Source organism: Neopsephotus bourkii, unplaced genomic scaffold (genome assembly GCF_033783945.1).
Source record: "Neopsephotus bourkii isolate Nb327-2 ecotype Australia unplaced genomic scaffold, CSIRO-AGI_Nbou_v1 NB_1589, whole genome shotgun sequence".
Lineage (NCBI taxonomy): Eukaryota > Metazoa > Chordata > Aves > Psittaciformes > Psittacidae > Neopsephotus > Neopsephotus bourkii.
Window position 1 is genome coordinate 3,361,685 of NW_026902065.1, and position 21,540 is coordinate 3,383,224.

Sequence of the window (21,540 nt, forward strand, 5' to 3'; positions counted from 1 at the left end):
AAACTCACCAAAGAGATCACAACCTCATGAAACTCTCTTGCATCGTACTGCAGTTAACTCCACTTGCTCTTGAACATTCTTCCCCTCTTTTTGTATAGATAGAATTTAAGTTGATCTAAAAGGGGAGGTTGACTGGGTACAGAATGTGAGGAACACACTGCATACTGGAGAAATTATATGTGAACATGGGGAATATAATACCTAACTGATATTATGAGGAATTTGAGACTGTAACTAATAAGCAGCTAGATAACAAAGCAACAAGCATTAAACTAGATGATTTATCATAGTTCACACAAGTCACCCCTGATATTGTCAAGAGGGGAGATGCAGGTCAGACGTTGAAATACACCTTTTCAGGATATATGGTATGAATGAAACACACATTGCTGCAAATATATGGAGGCTGAGAATGTACTTGGAATATGGAAAAAATAATAAACCAATTAAAGACTGCATGATAAATGTGTGACAGAAAAAGTCACCAGTGGAGGAACACAACATAAAATGGATGTAAAGGGTAATGCTGTCTTGGATTCCCTGGCTTCATTTGGCTGACAAGTTTAACCACTGAGTGCTGTCACCATGTTCCCACTATGCTATCCTCAAGAAAAGCATCAAGTAAAATAAGTGGACAAGGAGTTTTTCCATCAATACAACACTGATAATGGCTAGCAAAAATACTGCCGGAGAAACAAATAGTAATTTTGCTTCAAGTCTGAAAAACATGCAGAAGAAAGATTTGCGGGCCATGCTTTCTAGAAGATTCAAAATATCAACTAGCTGCTCAAAAAATGGACATTGTCTGCTCTTGTGTCCTGAAGAACCTGCACACTGGTCAGAATTAATCTTTCTACTCGCGAAATTCTGGGCTAAGGTGAGAGAATCCATCCAAAGACTTTCAAACTGCACAGCAAGATGAATAGTGGATTGTCATGGTATTATATTTAGTGAACAGAAGCAATAAAATAAAGGGAAAAATGCACTCCCTAAGGCCCCAAAGTTAGCAAATATTCTTGCATTATTTTACATTTTCTGGGCCTTTAAAAAAAAAAACAAACAAAAAACAAAACCCCAAAACAAAACCCAAAACCAAAAACCAACCAAAATCTAATTACTGTTCACACTACCCAGGAGGCAGAGTCAGGCTGTATGTAGTATTTGCCGTAAAAACCTGAGGCCATGCAAAATTTGTCTCATTTGATGTCTCAGTTTAAACTCAGAACAATTCAAATACACTGACATTTTGAGTGAATCTGAATCTTTGTGATATATCAAATCATATGAAACTAATGTTGTCATGTGAAACCAAGTGGAAATGTGTAAGGCTTATTGATTTTTGCTCTGTTTAAATCCAAATGCTAGAAGAAAGCTAGGAGAGGAATGTACTGTATTTATCAGGTATTACCCAGAAGAATGCTAACAGGACTTTCATACCAGTTTAGGTAAAATACTTAAGATCCTCAAGTAATGAAGAATGACTATAAGTTATTAAGAACTGCACAAACCAAAATTATTCTTGTTACCTCCATTGTGGAGATCGCACATACACATGTTGATGGCAGATGTATGGAATGTCTTTGGCTGCCTTCTCCTAGAAGAAAAATCCCTCTCTCCAGTTCTAGCAAATGGCAGGACCGGTGGATTACAAAGTGTTTCATATAAATGCTTCATAAAGGAGGTTTATAGATCTAGGTGGAGAAGTCAGTCCAATTATCATCTTCACCCAGCAGCCTGTATTTCTTCAGAACAAAGCCTAAAAGCAGAAGGGAAACATGCACTTTAGGCCCTGTATCACCAGCAGGAAACTGTCCTTCCAGGTTTGTAGCGAGACTTTATTTCTGTAGAGGGAAGAGGTAACACTGAACCGAAGATCCTCTCACCCAAGGTTCTGTCGCTGCTTGGGGCCTAGATCCCATGGGCCATTGACCTCCTCTTACTTATCATACTTTGCCAGTCTGAGTCCTAGAAGCCACTGAGGTCTGTAACTTGTTTTCCCTCTCAGCTGCTGAACCTAGACACAGATGTGGTAGTGCTTTGAGCAGAGCTGAGGAACCTCCTGATCCTCTAAAGAAAGTGCCTGTTATACTGACTGCCGATTAAGTGATGGGGGTGAAGCGGAGCAGCCGGCTGGGCACAGCCGGGATGGCCACTCTCACCCACGTTCCTCACCTACGGTCTCCTTTACCATAGGGGAAGAGCTGCACCTGGTCAGCAACCTCACTACAGCAACAGCAGCAAGAACCCTACACCCTTTAGCGGGGAACAGCCGGTTTTACCTCAGCCAGACCACGGAGGAGGCACCCCCGCTACCACCCCCAAACCCGGCACCTCCGTCCGCATAAAGGCTGGCGGGCAGGGCCAGGCCGCAGCCGCCGGGAGGGAGGGAGCACGCTGGGGGGAAGAGCCGGCGCGCGTGTCTGGGAGGCGGCGCGGAGGGAGGGCAGCCGAGCTGCGGGAAGCGGTGCTCCGCGCTGGGACTGGTTCCTTCGCAGCCATTTTCTGTCCAACCAAACAGCCGATTTGCGGAGGGAGCCAACCAGGGCCGCACTGGAGGTTTGTGCCTGGCTCCGGCCAATGATTGGTAACCGGTTCCACTGCAGGCTCGAATGAAATGTCCGTCTCCCTCCCCGGGCTCCGGCGCTGCCGCCGCGCCGCCGCCGCGGGGACCAGGAAGTGGGGGGCCGCAGCCCCCGGGCCCCGCCACCGCCCGCTTGCCTCTTTGTGCGACCGGAGGCGCGGGGGCCGCCCGGACGAAGGAGCGGAGGGGGGAGGCGGCAGAGCGGGCTCGGAGGCGGTCGTAGCGTGGGGGTCCGGGCAGAGCCGGCGCGGCGGTTGTCCCTGTCGGGGTTCCCCTTTCTCCGCGGGGCCGGGTGCGAGGAGGTGCCCCCCTAGCTCCGGCTCCATTTTGTGGCCTAGGCGCGGGGGGGGTAGGAGGCGGAGACGGGAGCGCGGCTGCCCCGCGGTTGGTGTGCGGCCGCCGGTGTGGGGCCAAGCGAGGCTGCCGGCGCCCCTCAACGCTCGCTGAGGTCGCGGCGAGGCAGGCGCGGGGCACACCGTTTTCCGCCGGGCCGGTCTTGCGGTCGCCGTGACCCTTTAACGGCAGTTTCTCTCCGGCCCGCCGGCCGTGCTCGGTCTGTCCCGGAGCCTCTCTTCGTGGCGGCATGGCGGGCGGGGGGGCGGCTTTGTGGCAGCCGTGCCTCGCAGCCCGCAGGCGGAGGGGGCTCCGCTCTCTTTTGTTTTTGCCCGTTCGGCGCCGCAGCCCGCTGAGCCCCCTCCCTTCGGCCGCGGGAGTCGGGGCCCGGGCCCCCACCACGCCCACGGCCCCTCGCAGGGCCAGGAGCCGCGCAGCGGGCAGAGAGCGAGCCGGCCCCGCCGCTGTCGTTGGGACCGAGATGAGGTTGGAAGGTCCGGCGGTGTTTCGCAGCGGTAGGGAGCGTGGGGTCAGGCCCCGGGATGTGGTGAGAGCAGCCGGGTGGCTGTGCGGGCTGCCCGAACCAGGCACGGCGCCCCGGGGAGGGAATGCCAAGCGGAGGTCTGCAGGAGGGCTCCGGCGGAAGGCTCCCACAGCAGGCAGGTACAGGTGTGTAGCCTCTGCAGCCCGCCGAAGCCGGAGGCTGCTACCTTCTGTACGGAAATCACGGCCAAAGTGATTAACAATAAAGTTGCTAAACTGGGGACGCTTCGGTTTGCTCGTTCTGGAAACAAGGGGTCGTGATAGATGAGATTGTCTATCGAACATAGTCGAGCTAGGTGCTTGTGTAGGTAAGGGGCTTCCCCCTTACGCCCTTGTGCTGGCTGCTGTTGCAGCATTGAAGGACATGAAATCAGGAAGTGAGATCGATCGGTTGGCACAGCCGAGCCCCATCGATGGCATGTCCTGTAGCACACATGGCAGGTAGGAGAGCGATGGGACTCCTCCACTTGCAATGTCTACACAACTGTTGTGTGTTTGGCAAGTGGTGTTGGCCATGCATCTGTGTGCCAGCCCCTGCTTCATCCAGAAGTTACGTATTGGTGATTGTAAAGAGAGTTGGGTACGTTATTCACAGAAAATCATATTCGAAAATTACCCCCCCATTTATTCTAGTAATGTTTCTGCAGTTATTAAGATACACTGGCTAAAGGTGCCTTCCTAGGTACTACAGCAGTAGTCAAACCAGTCAATTTCTAGCTTTACCAATTTCCTTGAGGCTTAACCAAGAAGATTCGTTCTGCAAAGAGCTGTCATGTAAAAGCTACCCAGTGTGCTAGGATTGATTTTTGTGCAGGCAAAATAATTGATAATAATGGCCTGATTGTTTCTAGGTAGTGAGGGATGTAGAAGTCTGGATTTCAGTTCTTGAATGAGCTGTCTTGCTTGTAGTAACCTTTGCTTGTGTTGCTGCTAGATGGAAGTTATTGCCAATTAAAAGAAAAAAAAAGTAATTGAAGCTTTTTCAAAAGACACTCGGCAAAATAGTAGTGAAAAGCAAAGTGGAAGGAGCTGCTTTGGGCATTATTTGCAATCTGGGTTTAATTGGCTTGTAGGAATGGAGAAACAGTGTTTATGCATAATCATTACCATAATGTTCCTAAACAATAAGCTCAGTGATTACTTTCTGTCTTTGCTTATGCGGCCTATATGACTGTGGCATGACAGTTACAAAGTTAAGGGAGAACCCATCTGTAATTCTCTTGGGGACCCAAGATGGTTTAGTCTGAATCATTATTTATGAGGTCTGCGTGAGCAGCCTGTGCTTTGCATTGGGCGGGTGATATATATGGTCTTGGCTGCTAACATTTACAGTTATGAAATTATATTTGAAAAGTCAAGAATATTGGGTATTACTTCTTAGACTTTAATATTTGACAATTAAGGCAGTTCAAAGTTTAATAGATTATCTCTTATTTGTGGTAATAATTGCATGAAGGGAGGGGGTGTACAGAAATGAGATGAAAAAGATTGTTCAAGATACTGTTCAGATATGAAACATTAAATACTATGAAGCTTGAAGCCAGTTATGTTGCCTTTTTAACATTTTAAAAAGGCTTGTAGGGCTCTTCAGTGCTTTCAGATGCAAATCTCTAATGTCATTTCACCTTTAAAATTTTGCTTAGAAAGAAACTTGTCTTCAGGAGTGAATTTTGCAATATTACTTTAGAAAAACATGTATTTGGAAATGGGTGTTTTAGTGGAAGGATGCTTGTAAAAAAATAGAAAACGTGACTCCAAATATAGAATACTGAACAACATGTGTAAATAACACTGGTAGAATAAAAGTGTCAGCAGGTTTGATAATACTGACTGAAAATACTGGCCTGGTCTGAACTACTTTTGTGTAACTCTTACTTGCCCTGTTGCTTGAGAGCAATAAGCTTCTTGGCATATTTGATATACTACCACAGTGAAGGAAAACCATAACCAACTTACCGATGTTATGCAACTTGCAAAAGAAAGGCAGGATTTATGGACTGCTCTTTTAATAATTAAACAGCTAAATTTCAGTTCTTCACACACAAAAAAGGCATAAAAAACTTAATATGGAAAGGTAATATGGGGTTTTCAGAGTTGCAGAAGGGTGGAGGTGCTGGTGCAGTCTGTTCAGCACTGCTGTCCTCTTCCAGCTTCTGCAAAAGCAACAAAATTTCTCTGTTCATCTCAGTTTTTTACCTCCGGCTTATATTACTGCCAAAAAACAGAAGGCATGGAAACTCAGTTTCTCCTCTCTGCTCTGTATCACCGATCCACTCCTACTTGATGTAAAAATATATGCATTGTTAGTCCACCCATATAAATTGCAGCTAACCATGCTTGTGAACAGTTAGCCTGGTGAGGAGACACCTCATACTCTATCACAGCTGGATCCATGCAGAGGAGACTTGTGGCTAGTGACATCAGGGCTTCTAAGATGAGCCAGAAAGTTTATAATACTGGAAAGGTGAAAAGGCTCTGTTCAGACTTCATAAAGGAAGGGTTTTCTTCCTGTGGTCCAGGGGCAGGAAGGAGCCTGGTACAGCGTAGATGCTAATGAGCCTTAGCGATGCTGTCAGGTCCTCTCAACCTCAGTCTGCTTCTCCTAATGCTGTTCTGCTGTGGGGGAATATACTGAACGTGAGAGATGAGAAGAGTCTGAAATGGAGAGGGACAGTGCAGCACCTGTGTTCTAGGCATGTGCTAAGGGGTTTAAACTTGGCTATTTAACTTCGCTATTTTAACTTCACTGTGTTCCATCTGCTGGAATGATATCCCATGAGTACATTTACCAGTCAGTGTTTCTTGCTGCAGGAGACACTGCTTTGCTTTCAGGTGAGAATTTAGTGGGAAATTAGGTTCTTCAGAAGTCATTGAACATTGAAGGAAATAGACATTATTTTTTCAAATAAAAAATTCTTTATTTCTGTTTAGGAACAGCAAGTGAGGATGCAGAAAACTCAAATAAAACTTTGTTTCTACTGTTACCTACTGCTTTACATCTCATGTAATAAGATGTGATAGAAAAATTAATCTATGATGACTGTTGTGGTTACTGCCTACAGCTATATTTCTCTCCTTGCTTCTGTGGCAGGGACAGCTGTATGGAAAGTGTACCAAGTGCTTCAGATCGTTGCATGGAATTTTCTGCAGTCCCTCTTGCTGGGTAGCAGTTTTGGGAAATAGGATGGATAAATGATGTGTGAAGTACTTAAATCACACAAGGCTTTTAGTTGCACTTGCGAGATCAGTTTTGCAAATCACTGCAAATAAATTCCTCACTCTGAAGACACAATCTTTGATTCTGTTATGCCCTTTTTACTGACCCTTTCTCTCCTCAGTGCTAGCAGGTCTGGGCTTATGTTCTTTGGTTGTCATTTAGCTGGGCTACTGATACTGCTCTTTTAAGAGAGCTCCTCAGATTAAACAGGGTGCAAGATTGACTTTGAGATACTGAGGTTTTATTAATTCAGTATAGATGTGTTCTAGGAACAGACTGGGTTGTGGGTAGCAGACAGGAGCATCTTTCCTTTTTTTAAGCATCCTCCAGAAATTTTTCTACCAGATGTCCATGTAAAGCTGTGTGTTCATTCACTTGCATCTTAGTGCTGAAATTTCTTTGATGCCCTTGATCTGAAAGGTTTCTATTTTAACATTTAATATTTCTCAGGTTAATTTCCCTGGATCCATTACTTTGTATATTCCTAGCAATATTCTTTTTCATTAGAGATACACAAACAAAACAAATCCCAAACCAACAACAACCAAACAAACAAACCCACAAACAAACAAAAAGTTACTACCAGATAACTTTGTGCTGCTGCTCTGAATTTGGATGCTTTTTGCAGTGTATTATGGAATATTTGAGTTGAGTTTTCTGTGCTTATTTGGTTTCTCTCCCTCATTTTTGGTAAAAGTCAGATGGTGTCATAGTCACTTTAGAGAGTAACCTGTTGTCACTTCTGATACACTTAGCACTCAGTCTTGATTCAGTCAACACATGTGTGCATGGATGAGAGCTTGAGTGTTTTCTAGCCCTGAAGTAATGTACAACACGCAGTAAGCGCTTCTTGTGGATAAACGTGTAGCACGCACTACTAGACCAGTGTGTTGGAAGACCTCTTTCTTGTGTGATTCGGTTGCTGCACATGTGTAGGAGATGCTCTCTTGATTAAAAGAGATTGCAATGGCTGCATGCTGAAGCTGCTGTGTGAGTGGGATATAGAATCTGCAAATAGGTACTCCAGGGGCTAAAGGAAAATCTGGGAGTTCTTGCCCATCTGAACCCTGTAGGATTATATCTCCAAGGATTCTGCCTGTTCATGAAATTTAGCATCTAATTCTGTCCAAAGAAGTAGCTCTTCCTACTAAATATGCTAGCTTAAGAGTTGTTGTCCTTCACTCTCCCAGTGACTGCAGTTACTGTAGGCAGGGTGTTGTTTCTATGTTACATTGTACTGCTGCATTTTTTAACTCACTTCAGGGACACTGCAAGTTTACTTTGTTTCAGAGCTTTTTGTTTGTTTAAAGTGGTGGATTAATTGGTAACAGTCTATCAAGAGCAGTCTTTTCTCATTTTCTGAGTGTTGTGTTGCATGTATTACAGGCCAGCTGAGCTGACAGTCAGGTATGTGGTGATTAGCTTGAGTTTGGAACATGTAAAATTAAAACCATAATAACTGAATGTGTAACTGGTCATTATGAGATGAACAGGATGGCAGCCACCACAGTTTTCAGCAGGCTCATGTTTGTGTCATCCATCAGGCTCAAAGAAATACTAGTAGGCTGACTAGGTGGTATATTAATTACAGTTGCTATATTCAGATGCCTAGGTGTACATTTAAATTAAATGACAAATCTGACTGGAGTTCTTCAATAAAACTTATTTGGATTGCAGTGTTGTGTATAAAATGCCACTTCTTTCGTCACCATGAGGCCAGCCAAGCTGTGGAAGGGGGCTTGCAGTGTGGCTGGGCAGGCTCTGTCTGTGAAGATCTTCAGGGCTGGATAAAGCCCTTAGCAACCTGCTGGGATCTGGCCCTGCTTTGAGCAGGGGTTGGAGGAGAGATCTCCCGAGGCCCCTTTTAACCTGAATTATCCTGTGATCCTGGATTAGGACCGGGTTATGCTAAGCATTATGCAGAAAGGTGTTACACTGTCTGTAATTCTCTGTCCCAAGGTTGTTCTGGCAGTTAAAAATCTTTCTTAAAGTAATACATATAGAATTTTTTTCAGTTGATGTCAAGCTGTCAGTGCCTGGTGGTTGTTTTTTTTATCTGAGACAGATCTGCCTTTTTCTTTTGCAGTCCTTTTCCTGTTGATTTTGCTCATCACTCTTTTAATTCACAATAAGCTTCCACTCAAATTCTCACTAATTGTGAAGTAACACATGCTGAAGGCAGATTTGGAAATGTGCACACAGAAAAGGATAAAAGCAAATATAATACCTTGAGGATACATCAGTCTAATATGACCAAAACTGTCTACAGATGCAGCAGAGCTTTAAAAGAGATTGGAGCAGGAAATGTCTTTTGAAGGTGAGCTGAGCTAATGAAAGCAAGATGGTGTCTTCAGTAATACTGCTGGGTCTTGGCAATAAAGATTCAGATGGGGTAGCCTGCAGAATGGGTGAGCAGAAACCAGTGAATTATCACATCACTGCAGAAATTGAAGAAGAATATTGCAATCCTGGAGAAAGGAAACATTTTGGAAGATAAGGTTTCATAGGAGACTGAAAAAGGAGAGGGAAAGAAACCTTAAGGCATTTAAAATAGTACTGGGGCTGAGTAAATTTAACACAGTTGTAGGAGACCCTAATTCCAAGTTAAATTCTAGTAGGGATCAGACAGCTGAGACTGAGAACAAGACTGCCAGAAAATCCTAACTTGATTTTGGGATTTATCAGGCTGCAGAATGTTAATTGCTTGAAAAGGAAAAGAGAAGCACAGCTCTTAATAGTGGGTGATGTCAGTTTGGGTGATCCTGACAGGCAGAATTTTGATATCCTTGTCATTACAGTGAGCTGAGTAAGCAAACTGCAGACCCTTTGGAAAATTGAAAATCTAAGTTAGATCACCCAACAAAGAGTGCAAAATACAGGCAGCAAATTTATGTGAAAATTGGTACATGTCTGAAACATTCCCCTTCCTTTGGACAGAGCTGCTCTGGAAGAAGTGAAACTGATTTACAAAAGCTCATCAAAAGGGACCAGAAGTGATGTAAAAAAAAGCACTTGTGTGCATAATGATTTGTATGATGAAGAGGTGGCAGATGTGGAAGAGGTTTTCCTTTCTCTTAAGCAGCTCCTAGGGCTATCTCCAGCCGTTGTAGTATTGCTCTGAATGATGTGAGCAGTGCTCGGGTTACTTGTGCATCTGTGGCCATGTAGCCACAGATGTGTAGCGCTGGGTGTTGCCTGAAGGTTTGAAAGCAAAATCCAACCCTGTGGCCACAAAGTACAGAGTAGAGAGAGGTTAAATGGCTCATATTTCTGTGTAGGTATAAAAATAGCATGAGTTTGTTTTTCCCTTCCTCCTTTTCTCTCTTGCTCCCATTAGCTCTTGAGGCTAATGGCTGTGGAAAGAAGCAAGCTGCATGGTCCCACCGTCAGTGGCTATGCGACCCTTTGGGGCAGAGGTTGTTTTACAAGGACACCAGTGTACCTGCACAGGTGGTGTAGGTCAGGGAGTGAATGGAGTGGGGTTCTGCCTCCTGTGGGGCTGTGATTGCAGCTTGTCAGTGAGGCTGGCTGCTCTTGTCAGGAAGAGCTGGAGTGGGAAGAGGGAAGGATGGGAAGGGCTGGTCCAGCAACAGAACTGTATGAAGTGTAGGATGGGAATGGAAGAGGTGATTTGTTAGCCAACAGGTAGATAAGCATATGCTAGTGGAATTGTTTGATGGTAAACCTAGGCAAGAAAATTTAGGGCAAAAGTGAATCTGGTGCTGTATATCCAAATGCATTCAAGAATATCTTTGTATTTATGCCCCAGTGTTGAAAGAGTTTGCATGTGCTGGGGACCCCTTCTGCCTCACTCATTTTTACAGTTAATTCTCAAGACACCTGCAACTGGAGAAAAGAGCATTGTCCGAAAGTTTTAAAAGGCTGGAGACTTGAGTTCAGGCTTACACTAGCACTGCTAACATAGCCTCTTGGAAAGCGGAACTGTTGTCTGCCATGATTTTTATAGGTCTAAGCTTTCTGCTTGCTGATAGCATTTAGGGAAATCTGTTACTTTTTGTAAAAAAAAAAAAACAACAGACTTTCATGTGGTAACACATTATATGGGCTGAAGCATTTGCTGTTACAAGAATGTATGTGTATCTGTGTGTTGTGTATGGTGGCAAAACGTGGATGCCAAAGGCATTGATGTGTTGGGCTGATGTTACGGGAAGTACTCACTGAAGAGGTGTGAACTTCCAAGGAAGGTGGGAGGCATCTTCACATCTTTTACCTCCACAGAGTGAGGAAGTGCAATACATGTGATGTCTCTAAGTGTCTCCAGCAGGCTGCTGAGGAGCCTCTGGGCCACAGCCCCTGTTTGGAGACCTCTTTACTTCTTCACAAAGTAGATATCCTAGAAAACGCTGACACTTAACCAGCAAAACCCCTGCTGGTTTTGCTAGTTTTGTCCTATTTGAAAGGGGGCAGGCAGACTTCTCCCAGACCTTTCTAGCTGAAACGTGTTTGGTGCCTCCCAGGACACAAGGTCTCTAAGTGGGGAGGGAAGTACTGGCTATTTTGGCTTCCCTCTTTCTCCTGCATTGAAATTACTGCAACCCTGTCTCTAAAGCCTGAAAGAAAATACCTATTGGCCATTATGTCAGAACATTGTGAGAGGAGCACTTGAGGATGCCCAGAGGAGCAGGGCAGGCAGGGCGGGACCAAGGAAAGCACAACTCAGAAGGTGTCTAGGAGTGGCTAGTGCCTCAGGAGAATGAAGATGTGGATGCAGGTCTGGCTAGTAGAAGCTTGTCAGTGGGCTTGACAAAAGGTGTTTTGACTGGAGGGCGATGGTGAGTGAAGGTTGCAGTCTGTAATAATCGTAGGTAAAGCGTTCAGTGAACAGTGGGCTCGTGTAGGTTTTTAGGGTTGCTTGGAGAAACATTCCTCAACCTGTTCATGTGGCTATCATAGAACAACAGAAGATTGCTACACACATGCTGCATGAACCAAATGTTTCTGTGCATGGCTGAATTTTTGGGGAAGCATCACAAAACAGTTTCACCATTTGCCCTGTCAGTAAAGCTTAGTAATGAGAGAGGGGATACTGTTCTCAAATGACAAAATATTTATGCTTTGTATTAATTAGTCTTATAGTTCTATGTTGATTAGAGTGCTGTTTTTTTTAAGCAATAGCTGCACTTATTGGTGTAACAAACATACCTGAAAGGTTGGTTTCTTCTGTTTGTAGATGGATGGTGATAGCTCCACAACGGATGCTTCTCAGTTAGGAATTGCTGGAGATTACATTGGTGGCAGTCACTATGTGATACAGCCTCATGATGGTAAGAAATGTTACAGTAAACACTGCTATTTCTGTGTGTGTGTATATATGCTTCTAGTTCTTATAGTCTATCCTCTCAAGCTAAGAATTTGGAATTGTATTCTTTATGCCTCACTGTATAAAGCAATTTTTCTGCAGTCTAAAAGTGGGGGTTGGATTTTTCAGTGTTGACACAAAGTCCTTTGAGGTCATGACAAAAAAAAATCTGTTCTAGGGAACAATTTCTATTTAGACATAACATTAAGAATGCTTGGTGTTCAGCCATGTGTACTTCTGTGCATAATGTGCTAAAGATGATATGAAACAACCATGAAGGTACCGTGGTGTTCCATCTATTTTTAAAACTATTTCTACAACGCTAATACACTGTGCTTTCAAAGGTCTTCATCCTTCAGTGTAAGATTTTAAACTGACTTAATTATTGCTTGCTGTCTGTCAAATACGATTTCTGCTAACTTTTCTTTATTTCATTAGACACAGAGGACAGCATGAATGATCATGAAGATACAAATGGCTCAAAAGAGAGTTTCAGAGAACAAGATATATACCTTCCAATTGCAAATGTGGCAAGGATAATGAAAAATGCCATACCTCAGACAGGAAAGGTAATACCCTTGTCTGTAAAGAAAGCATATTAATGAATTTTACTCTTTCCTCTGCCTGAACTTGAGGTGGTAAAACAGTATATTTTTCCAAATGATCCTGGTTTATTGGAGAAAAGCCTTACAAAAGAAAACAAAAATCTGAGCAGTAGGTGATTGAGACCAAGTCCATTTTTCATAGGTTTCTGAAAGCTTTTAGTAACTGCAGTAATTAATCAGAACAGTGTTCTTGATAGGGCTTTCAGGGGCTTTCTTTTTCTAAGATGTATTCTCTGAAATTGTCATAATGGGTCAGACTTGGTGACCATCCTGTATCAGTAAGAGTATTTTCTATACACTTATCTCTTATGAAATTTAATCCGCATTTATTGAGATGCGTAACATTTGGAATAAATGAACCATTTGGTGAACTGAAAAAACCCAGTCCTCATCCTGAAGAAAAGAGAATGGTTAGTCTTTCATCACCCAAATCTTCACATATATCCAAATGCCAAAATGACTTAAGAAGTCTGCCTTATACAATGTAGAACATAAGGCCAGATACTGAAAGACTTGTTTTGTATTTCCTAGTACTAAGAATAGGCTTTTTAATCCATTCTGTTGAGCTGGTGATTGTATAAGCGTTTGACTGTTCTACCTGTTTATCTGAAACCTTTGCAGGGCTCCTGTTACTCGCTGTTTGCCTATTGTATTCCAATACAGTTCCTGCCCCAGTAGCATTTCCTCTAGCTAAAGCTGGTTTATTTTTCTTTCTTGTTTTTTGAGATCACTCTAAATAGAAGCAAGACATAATTTACTTGCATCTGCTTGTACTTTCTTAGTGTTCAGGGCTCTCTGGAGATCTGCATGTTCCATTTATATCTTTGCTGTGAAAATCTCTTCCCCAGTCCATATTGTCATAAATTTTTAGTGATCAAGATGAGATTTTTCTCAAGAATTTAGCATATGGGATGTCGAGCTCTCTCAAAATCAAGGGGGGGTTGTCAAAAACTGCAAGGGAAGCTGCTGGCTGATAAGTACTTATGAAAATCTCACCCTATGTGTCTGAAAATACCAGAGAAACTAGTGAAGAGTCTACATACAATTACTGCTTCATTATTTTTGTTAAATACAATCAGGTTCTTCTCATGTAAAGAATAAGAATCTTAATTAATCTTTCAGTTGCCTCCTGTCAGCTTCCCAAATAATCATGAGTAATGCTTGCTGTTATTTTAAGTCGGGTAAATTAATTTTTTCCAGCTGAAAATCATAATCAAATTTATTTATTTCATTCCTGCCAGGGCCATATGTGTCTCTTCATTTAAATTCTCATTTGGAAAAATTATACCAGAATATTAAAGCATTACAAAGGTTTGCTGCTAGACATATATCCTAGTCCTTGAGTCTGGTCAGGATACAAATACTTGTTGTTGCCAAATTTGTGGGAACATACTGCAGAGGATTTGGTTGGAACTGGTGGGCCTATTAAAAGGAAGATGGAGGTGGGCTATGGCATTGTAACGAACAGGTTTAAAGACAACATATAGGTAAGCAATACTGAGATGCATCTATGTGTAAAAGCTTGTACAGATACAACTTCAGGAGACCCTGGGAGTTGGCCATGCTGCTTAAAATAGTAAAACTTCATGTTGCAGCTCTGCTTACATAGAGCAGTGATGACATCCAGTGGTTCCCTCACATGCAGGTGTTGCCTAAATGGGTATTGCCATCAGGTTTGGGGATGTTTCCCTTATTATCTAGTGTATTCTTTGCATTTTTGTTTTTTAATAAATTTTCTTGCATCTTGATTAATTGTTTTATGATACTGTTTCCTTACTAGATTGCTAAGGATGCAAAGGAATGCGTACAAGAGTGTGTGAGTGAATTCATCAGCTTTATAACATCAGAAGCAAGTGAGAGGTGTCATCAAGAGAAAAGGAAGACCATCAATGGAGAGGATATTCTCTTTGCCATGTCTACCTTGGGGTTTGACAGCTATGTTGAACCTTTGAAATTATACCTCCAAAAATTCAGAGAGGTTGGTATATACCTCAGTATTTCCTCATTTATTTAACCTGGTTGTTTATCATTAGCTCCTTGTCATTGTAATAGTATAATGGTTAACTTGTATAATATCTCACAGCTATTGTCAAGGACTAATGTAATGTTTAAAAGCATTCCAGAGGATATATAGAGAAAAAGGAGTAAGTAAGCATTTTTATTAGACTTGCAGATTCAAAGTTCTGAAGCTTTCGACTGAATAAATGCTCTAATATATTGGTGGTAGTAAATCACTCTTTAAAGGTGCCTATTTAGAGTACTTAATTCAATCTTTGGGTTCAATCAATAAAACTGTTCTAGACAGCATTCTCTGAGGAGCTAGGCTAATGCCTGGTGTTTGTCCGGGCTTTGTCTGGGCTTCAGATATGCAAAAGAAAAAGCAGTTTTTCTCACGTTGGAATAATGATTCACATGGAAACCTGTCTGTCTCTAGCAGAAAGTGACTTCCCCCCCCCCCCCTTTTAGCATTTTAAACTTCTTCAAAAAGAAGTTGCTTCTGGTTGGGTTTTTTGTTCTGGTCTGCCCTCCACCCCTCACCTCCTGTCTGGAAACCAAAGAGAATTATGCTTACTTGCTCCTCCACTCTGCTGTTGTTCTATCTCACAATATCAGATTTAACCAAACAAATCAAAGGTATTTTTATCCAGTGACCTCTCTTCCTCATAGTCCTGAGTGAAGATGTTGTTCAGATATAAAAAAACCCCAACAACTTGGGGGGGGGGGGGTGGGTGTGTAAAAATTAAAGCAAGTATTCTGTGATTCTATTAATTTTATTTGGTTAAGAAAGTATTCTGTGATTCTATTAATTTTATTTGGTTTTAATGTGGATCACTTTTCTGGTATGGCTGCTTGGCTCTACTGACATGGAGTGAAGCAGGCATATCTCAATTGGCAGTGTTGCAGATAGAGATGCTCTTCAGACTTTGTTCTGTAAACTGAAGTTGTTTAATTAATGGGGTCAGACTCACTAATGATGATTAATTTGCTGATAGCACTTGAAGCTTCTCCCTTCCCAGGAAGTCATCTGCTGTGATAACTGGCTAACAGCAGGTGTAATCTCTAAATTAGAAGTACTGCCTTGTGCTGTCCTTTTCCAGTTCTGTATGGCAGTTGCACATGACATTAAAGTGCTCTATGTGCTTTCATTAAAAATGTAAAGGAGTGCCTGACTAATTCCAGTACTTCTGGAGAAGCTTGAAGTGGGTCTGTAAGTGGCCATTTTTACAGATAAATATGCCATAGTGGCAGAGTGGCGGGATTGGGATTTAAATGGATGGATGGATTGTCTGGTTTTGCTCACCAGTTTTAAACCTCCATTCCAGCTAGTTCTGTCTTTAGGGTACCATATATAGTGAAGTATTTCTGATTTTAGTATTTAGTCTGCATCAAACAGTTTGAGAGAATACTTTTTATGCTTGTATTATTTTCTTGGATGTTCTTACATAATAGCATAGAGTATCAAACTTCATACTTGTAAAACTGCAGATGACTGGAAGCTTTGGCTTTCTGTGCCGTATCTTTTCTGGCTGTAGCCCTTGATGTGGGAAAAGAAATCCAGTATCTTGGTTTTAAATGCCAACTGTTAGTTGTATGATGATGGCACTTGCATGTGGCTGGTAAGCAAATGTTGCACATTCTCATTAGTACTGAGATTCTGTGATTTCTTGTCAGTGTTTGTAACTGCTCCTTCTGGACTACTGCAGATACTTGACTTTCCTTACAAGGTGAAAGCCTTTCTTAGAATCTACACAATCCTAGTTTGCAGAGTTCCTGATACTTAGGAATATGGCTAAGATGAAAAACACCCTTCAAACATTCTTGTTTTAATGCATGTTCTTAAATCTCATAGAGTTTCACAGGTCTTGGATTTCAAACTCCAGCTACTGCACAATGATGCCTCTGCAAGTTCCAAACCTTGGCTAGACCTCTTGGGGTTTGAAAACAATCTCAATCCAACTGTACTCAACACAAACTCTTTCTTTTACTATTTCCCCCCCCTCTCCAGGCAATGAAAGGAGAAAAGGGAATTGGAACAGTTGTCGCTGGGGACGGTCTAAGTGAGGAGCTCACAGAGGAAGCATTTAGTAAGTAATACTTTTTATTATATTACTACCACATCTTTTATAAAAACAACAGTCCCTTTAGACATCAGAATTCTTACCTGAGGAATCTGCCCTGGACTTGCCACATGTTACACCTTTGATCTGCTGAGATTTTCATTCGAGATGTCCGAAAGATAACATGTGCTAACATAAACCCCTCCAAGTCAGTAGAATTTGTGGTCAGAATGATGAGCTATAGTGATAAGTGATGCCACTCTAGCAAAAGCTAATGTCAACTGTGGAAGATAAGTGCATGCATTAGTGCCAGTATTTTTCTCTATACTTAAATACAGGTTATAGTGAAAGGTGCAAACTCCCCCCACTCCCCACCTCTAGTAGCTACATATTTAAACTACATTTGTTCTACTTGCAAGACTTGGGGAGGCGGGGGTGGGGGGGGAGTAAAATAAACTCCATGACTTGAGCTTGTCTTTGATAAATGAGCCAGAGAAGAATGTAATTTTTGTATAATTCTAAAACACTCGGTATTTCTTATATTTAAAAGACTGCACAGATTGGCAAATAAAAGGTGTAGGGCAAGTAGCATCCTGTGCATTCACTGTAGCTTTTCTTCTTATACTGTGAATGAAAACCTGACAGATGTTGGGACTTTGTGTTGGTTTTGTTGATGCTGGATTCTTGGATGTAGTCTTTGCCTTGGCTTTTAAATGTTATGGGCTGGTAATCCTGAAGCCAATCAATACAAGAAAGATTAAGATGTGCAGCTGTAGTTATATCTACTGACAAGATTTAGTTTTTCAAACATCTGATAACAGATGAGGCAATGCAAATAGAAAACTCTTACCCATATTCACTTAAGTGAATCATCGTAGAATCACAGAATGGTTTGGATTGAAAGGCACCTTAAAGCTCACCCAGTTCCAACGTCCTGCCACAGGCAGGGACACCTTCCACTAGACCAGGTTGCTCCAAGCCCTGTCCAACCTGGCCTTGAACACTGCCAGGGATGGGGCAGCCATAGGTTCTCTGGGTAACTTGTGCCAGTGTCTCACCACCCTCACAGTGAAGAACTTCTTCCTAATATGTACTCTAAACCTACCTTCTTTCAGTTTAAATCCTTTCCCCCTTGTCCTGTCACTGTATATCCTGAAGCTCCCATCTAAATTTCTTAAAATGCTTTTTCTTTCAGCTAACCAGTTGCCAGCAGGCTTAATAACTACAGATGGCCAACAGCAAAATGTTATGGTCTACACAACATCATATCAACAGGTACCGTATCCCGTCCTTTACTCTCCCTTCCGCTGCTGAAACTCCAATGCTAATTCAGCTGCCCTGCTCTGAAAGATGAGAATGAATTTAATTTAGTCCCTTGGTGGTGACTGTCATGAAATTCCAACACTGTGACAATTCAAGCAGTGCAGTTGCAGAAAAGAATGTAAGCCTGCGTTTTCTTTCTCTAGATCTCTGGTGTTCAACAAATCCAGTTCTCATGATCTGAAGAAAACTTTGTATCTGGGAACACGAGACAGAAAAGCTGTGCAACTCTTAACGAAGAGGCAGGTTTAATGACTGGAAGAGATTTCTCTCTTTGTATATTAAATAGCTGTAATGTAGCTACCGGAAGCTTGACTAATTGAGGTGTGAGTTCTGACTCAAATCTTTTTCATGATGATTTAAAAAAAAAGAAAAAAATTGGATTTTAAAGGTATTAAAGTATTTTTGTTTTGTACAAGAGTTTGTTGCTCTGTATAACTCCTGTATGCATTGTATATTGCAATTTATTACTGTCAGAGATTTGTAGACAGTTTCTTATTTTCATATTGAATCACATTACTTTTGTAATTCAGGTAAACAGCTGGGTTAATTCATGTTTACCCTTTGAATAAAATTGTAAGGGTAAAGTTCATTTTTGAATGCAAGTTGCCTTTATTATAAAGATTGAGTTGGTCTTGGTTATGTACCTTGTCTTGCATGACAACCTCAACTAACTTTACATGTCAGCATATTTATTGAGATTTTTGAAAGGGACGTTTTCCTCATGAATTTAGGAGTGCAGAATTGCTACAACTGCTTTTTGTTTGGTTTTTGTTTTTTAATGTAACTTCAGAATTAAAAGTGAATCAAAACCAACCAATGCTCTACTACATTTAGAGACTTAGAGCTTATCAACAGTGTTGATGAAAACACTATGTGTGATGCAGGTCTTCTTTTATTACTTTTCTCTTCAGTTGCATCAACTCTCTTTAGACTTATTTGATATATTTAAGGTAGTCTTTGTGCTACTGAAATACCTTTTCCTTTTTTATGTATAGTTTTTAGAATCCAGAACTTTAGAAATTCAGGGGGTAGTGGGGGAGGGAGGGATTTTATAGTCCTTGTGGTAAAAGATCTCATTTTAACTTTTTACTGAGATGTTTTAAGGGTTCTTGCGAGCCTGTGGGAACTCAAGTGTGTTAGCGACTTTCCATGTACAGGCTGCGTGCATGTGTGTGAGCGACTGAAACCTGAGCAAGTGATACAAATCCAAAATGGAAGACAGACTTCTGGTTTCTGGTTTTGCAATAAGCTCTACCTAGGTAGTGTAGTTCTGTATATTTAGTGAGCTGTTCTTAGTAACATTGCTGTTTCTTTAATACTCGGGAGGGTAATTTTGTTAGATGCAATGTCATAGCCTGGTAGGATAAGGGTAGTGGTTTTAGTAATATATCTTAATGAATTTTGGGACCTTTGATATTTTTACTGTTTGCAGTGAACTGAAATGTAATATAATAACTATCCACATATCTGTCATTAATTTAAGCATCCACACCTTGAATCTGTTGCCATTTAATTCCTTAATTTCTTGCTGGTTATCTCTTGTCTTTTTTTTTTTTTTTCCTTTTCTGAAGTAACAGTTTCATATTGGAAACACAGCTTAAACTAAGGCGCCCTGGAAGCCTGGAATAGCCAAATCTCAACTAAACACCAGTTTTATGTATGTGCAGATTTGAACAGTGTCTCTTACAAATCAGCATCATGCTGGCAGAGCCTCTGGAGGTGATGCAGTGTATTCCTTGGCAATCTGGACAGATGTTTGGGTTTTGTGGCAGTCTGTCACTCTTCATCAGCTATGACTGAACAAATGAAGTTTTTATTCATTAAATGTAAAAATGAATAACACCATCCCTACATGAGCCCCTTCTGTTTGTATTCTGTGATTCTGTTCCATTTATTTCAGGCCATCATACCCTGTTCTCAATGCTCCCAGATTTGCAATGGAAAAAAGCTGTGATCTCTGCTAAGGAGAAGCCAGGAGAGATTTGGCAGTTGGATGTACAGAAAGGGGGCTGAGGTCACCTGTTGTACTTGCTTGAAACAAGCTCCATGTTTCAGAGTGCCATCTCCTGTGAGTCTGAAGTGTTTTGAGTTTGTGGTTTACATACGACTGGGAGCAGAGGAGCTGATGCTGCTTTGACTTAATTTTGTCTTCTCCTTCTCACCCTGTGAGGTTCAGGGACAAAACTGGAGCCAACTCATTCACTTCCTGAAAACACATATGTAGAAGTAATAGCACAACTATTGATCTCTCTCTGAAGCCATTCACCTGATAAAGATTGCAAGGTGCTGTAGTGCTGGCAAATATGGTCGGAGGAAATACTTGCTGTCATTGGTTCCCTGAATGTTTTGTTTGAGCTAAGATAACCCTAAATTGAGCTTGAGCTTCAGACAGCTGTGGCAGCCTATGCCAGAACTTAGAGAAAGGCTGCTTGAAACAGCAGTGACGATCAAACACATTTTCCCAAGCACAGTGGTTTGGTTTTTTTTTTTTCAGGTGTTTTTCCATGACACAAGCAAATTTTAATACTTTTTTTATTAATTTCTATGTGACTTGATCCTTCTGATCTTTATGGAGTGCTTGTGGTGCCTTTAAAGGCAGAGAAACACTGTTATCTCAGAATGTAGTGATGAGAAAAGCTATTTTAGATGGCCTTCTACATCTGTTTTCACTACAGGCTTAATGGGAGCTGAGGCTCTACCCTTGCCTCATACATATGCAGCTTCACTATTTTATTTATTCCTCTGTTCTAATCTCTACTGAACTCTAAAATATGTGGCTGGAGAGTCAGCGCAGAGAGGGAGCCTTGGTGTGAGGTGATACATCCTAAATACCTACTGACCCATGCTCATTTGCCTGTAGCTAAAAATCAGTCCGATTACATGGGCTGTGCTTTAAATAGCCACCTTCCTTGAACTGCGCCCTGGTACACTGAATCCTGTCAGATTATAGATGCAGCATTCCAGGATGATGCTCATTAACATGTTCTAAGCATACACAGGTGATGGCTCTTGTGCCTTTGGCAGGAGAGGAAGCATATGGGCAACTGTGCACGCACAGGAGATTCCTCAGTGTAAAGCACCACAGGGGAGAGCCAAGGGCTAGTATTTTCCCAAGCACCTGGCCATCATGATAAGAGCTGGCAGCAGCCTTACTTATAGCTATGAAATTCTTCATTTTGCAGAGCTTTGAATGTGATTAATGTTCCAGTTAAGTCACGTACACTTGCTGCTTCAGTTGTAGCTAGTGATGAGACAACTTGCTTTAGTCACTGCATTCCCCAAATGGTGCACACGACTTTTTTTCAGCTTTGATTTGTACTATGTAGAAGAAAGGAAGTTTTTCCGTTATTTAAGTGAATTTTATTACATTCATAAATTAAGAAGGAAACCTGTATCTACATTTAAAGATAACAGTACAGGGAAACTATATTTTATATAGGGCCCAGTTACATATTGATAATGTGGACAATGGTTAGTGTTATAATCCCTTTTCAGATTGGTTTGGTGGAAGGATGCCGGCTGGCTGTGGCACCTAGTTGAAAACACAGACCCATTTCTCT

At 41.9% G+C, this 21,540-nt stretch overlaps 1 protein-coding gene across 3 annotated transcripts; it reads left to right on the top strand.

Annotated features, from left to right (window-relative positions):
• The first annotated feature begins 2,422 nt into the window (after positions 1-2,422).
• On the top strand, positions 2,423-19,836 carry NFYB (nuclear transcription factor Y subunit beta). 3 transcript variants are annotated; one of them, XM_061371870.1, is made up of 7 exons: positions 2,423-2,556; positions 11,866-11,959; positions 12,433-12,563; positions 14,380-14,577; positions 16,606-16,684; positions 17,853-17,932; positions 18,124-19,836. In XM_061371870.1, the coding sequence occupies exons 2-7, from the start codon at positions 11,866-11,868 to the stop codon at positions 18,154-18,156; spliced, it is 615 nt and encodes a 204-aa protein (XP_061227854.1). In that variant the 5' UTR covers positions 2,423-2,556; the 3' UTR covers positions 18,157-19,836. The 3 variants fall into 3 exon arrangements, with proteins under 3 accessions (XP_061227854.1, XP_061227856.1, XP_061227855.1); XM_061371872.1 differs by having other exon boundaries at positions 2,445-2,584; XM_061371871.1 differs by lacking the exon at positions 2,423-2,556 and adding an exon at positions 3,777-3,898.
• The last annotated feature ends 1,704 nt before the right edge of the window (positions 19,837-21,540 follow it).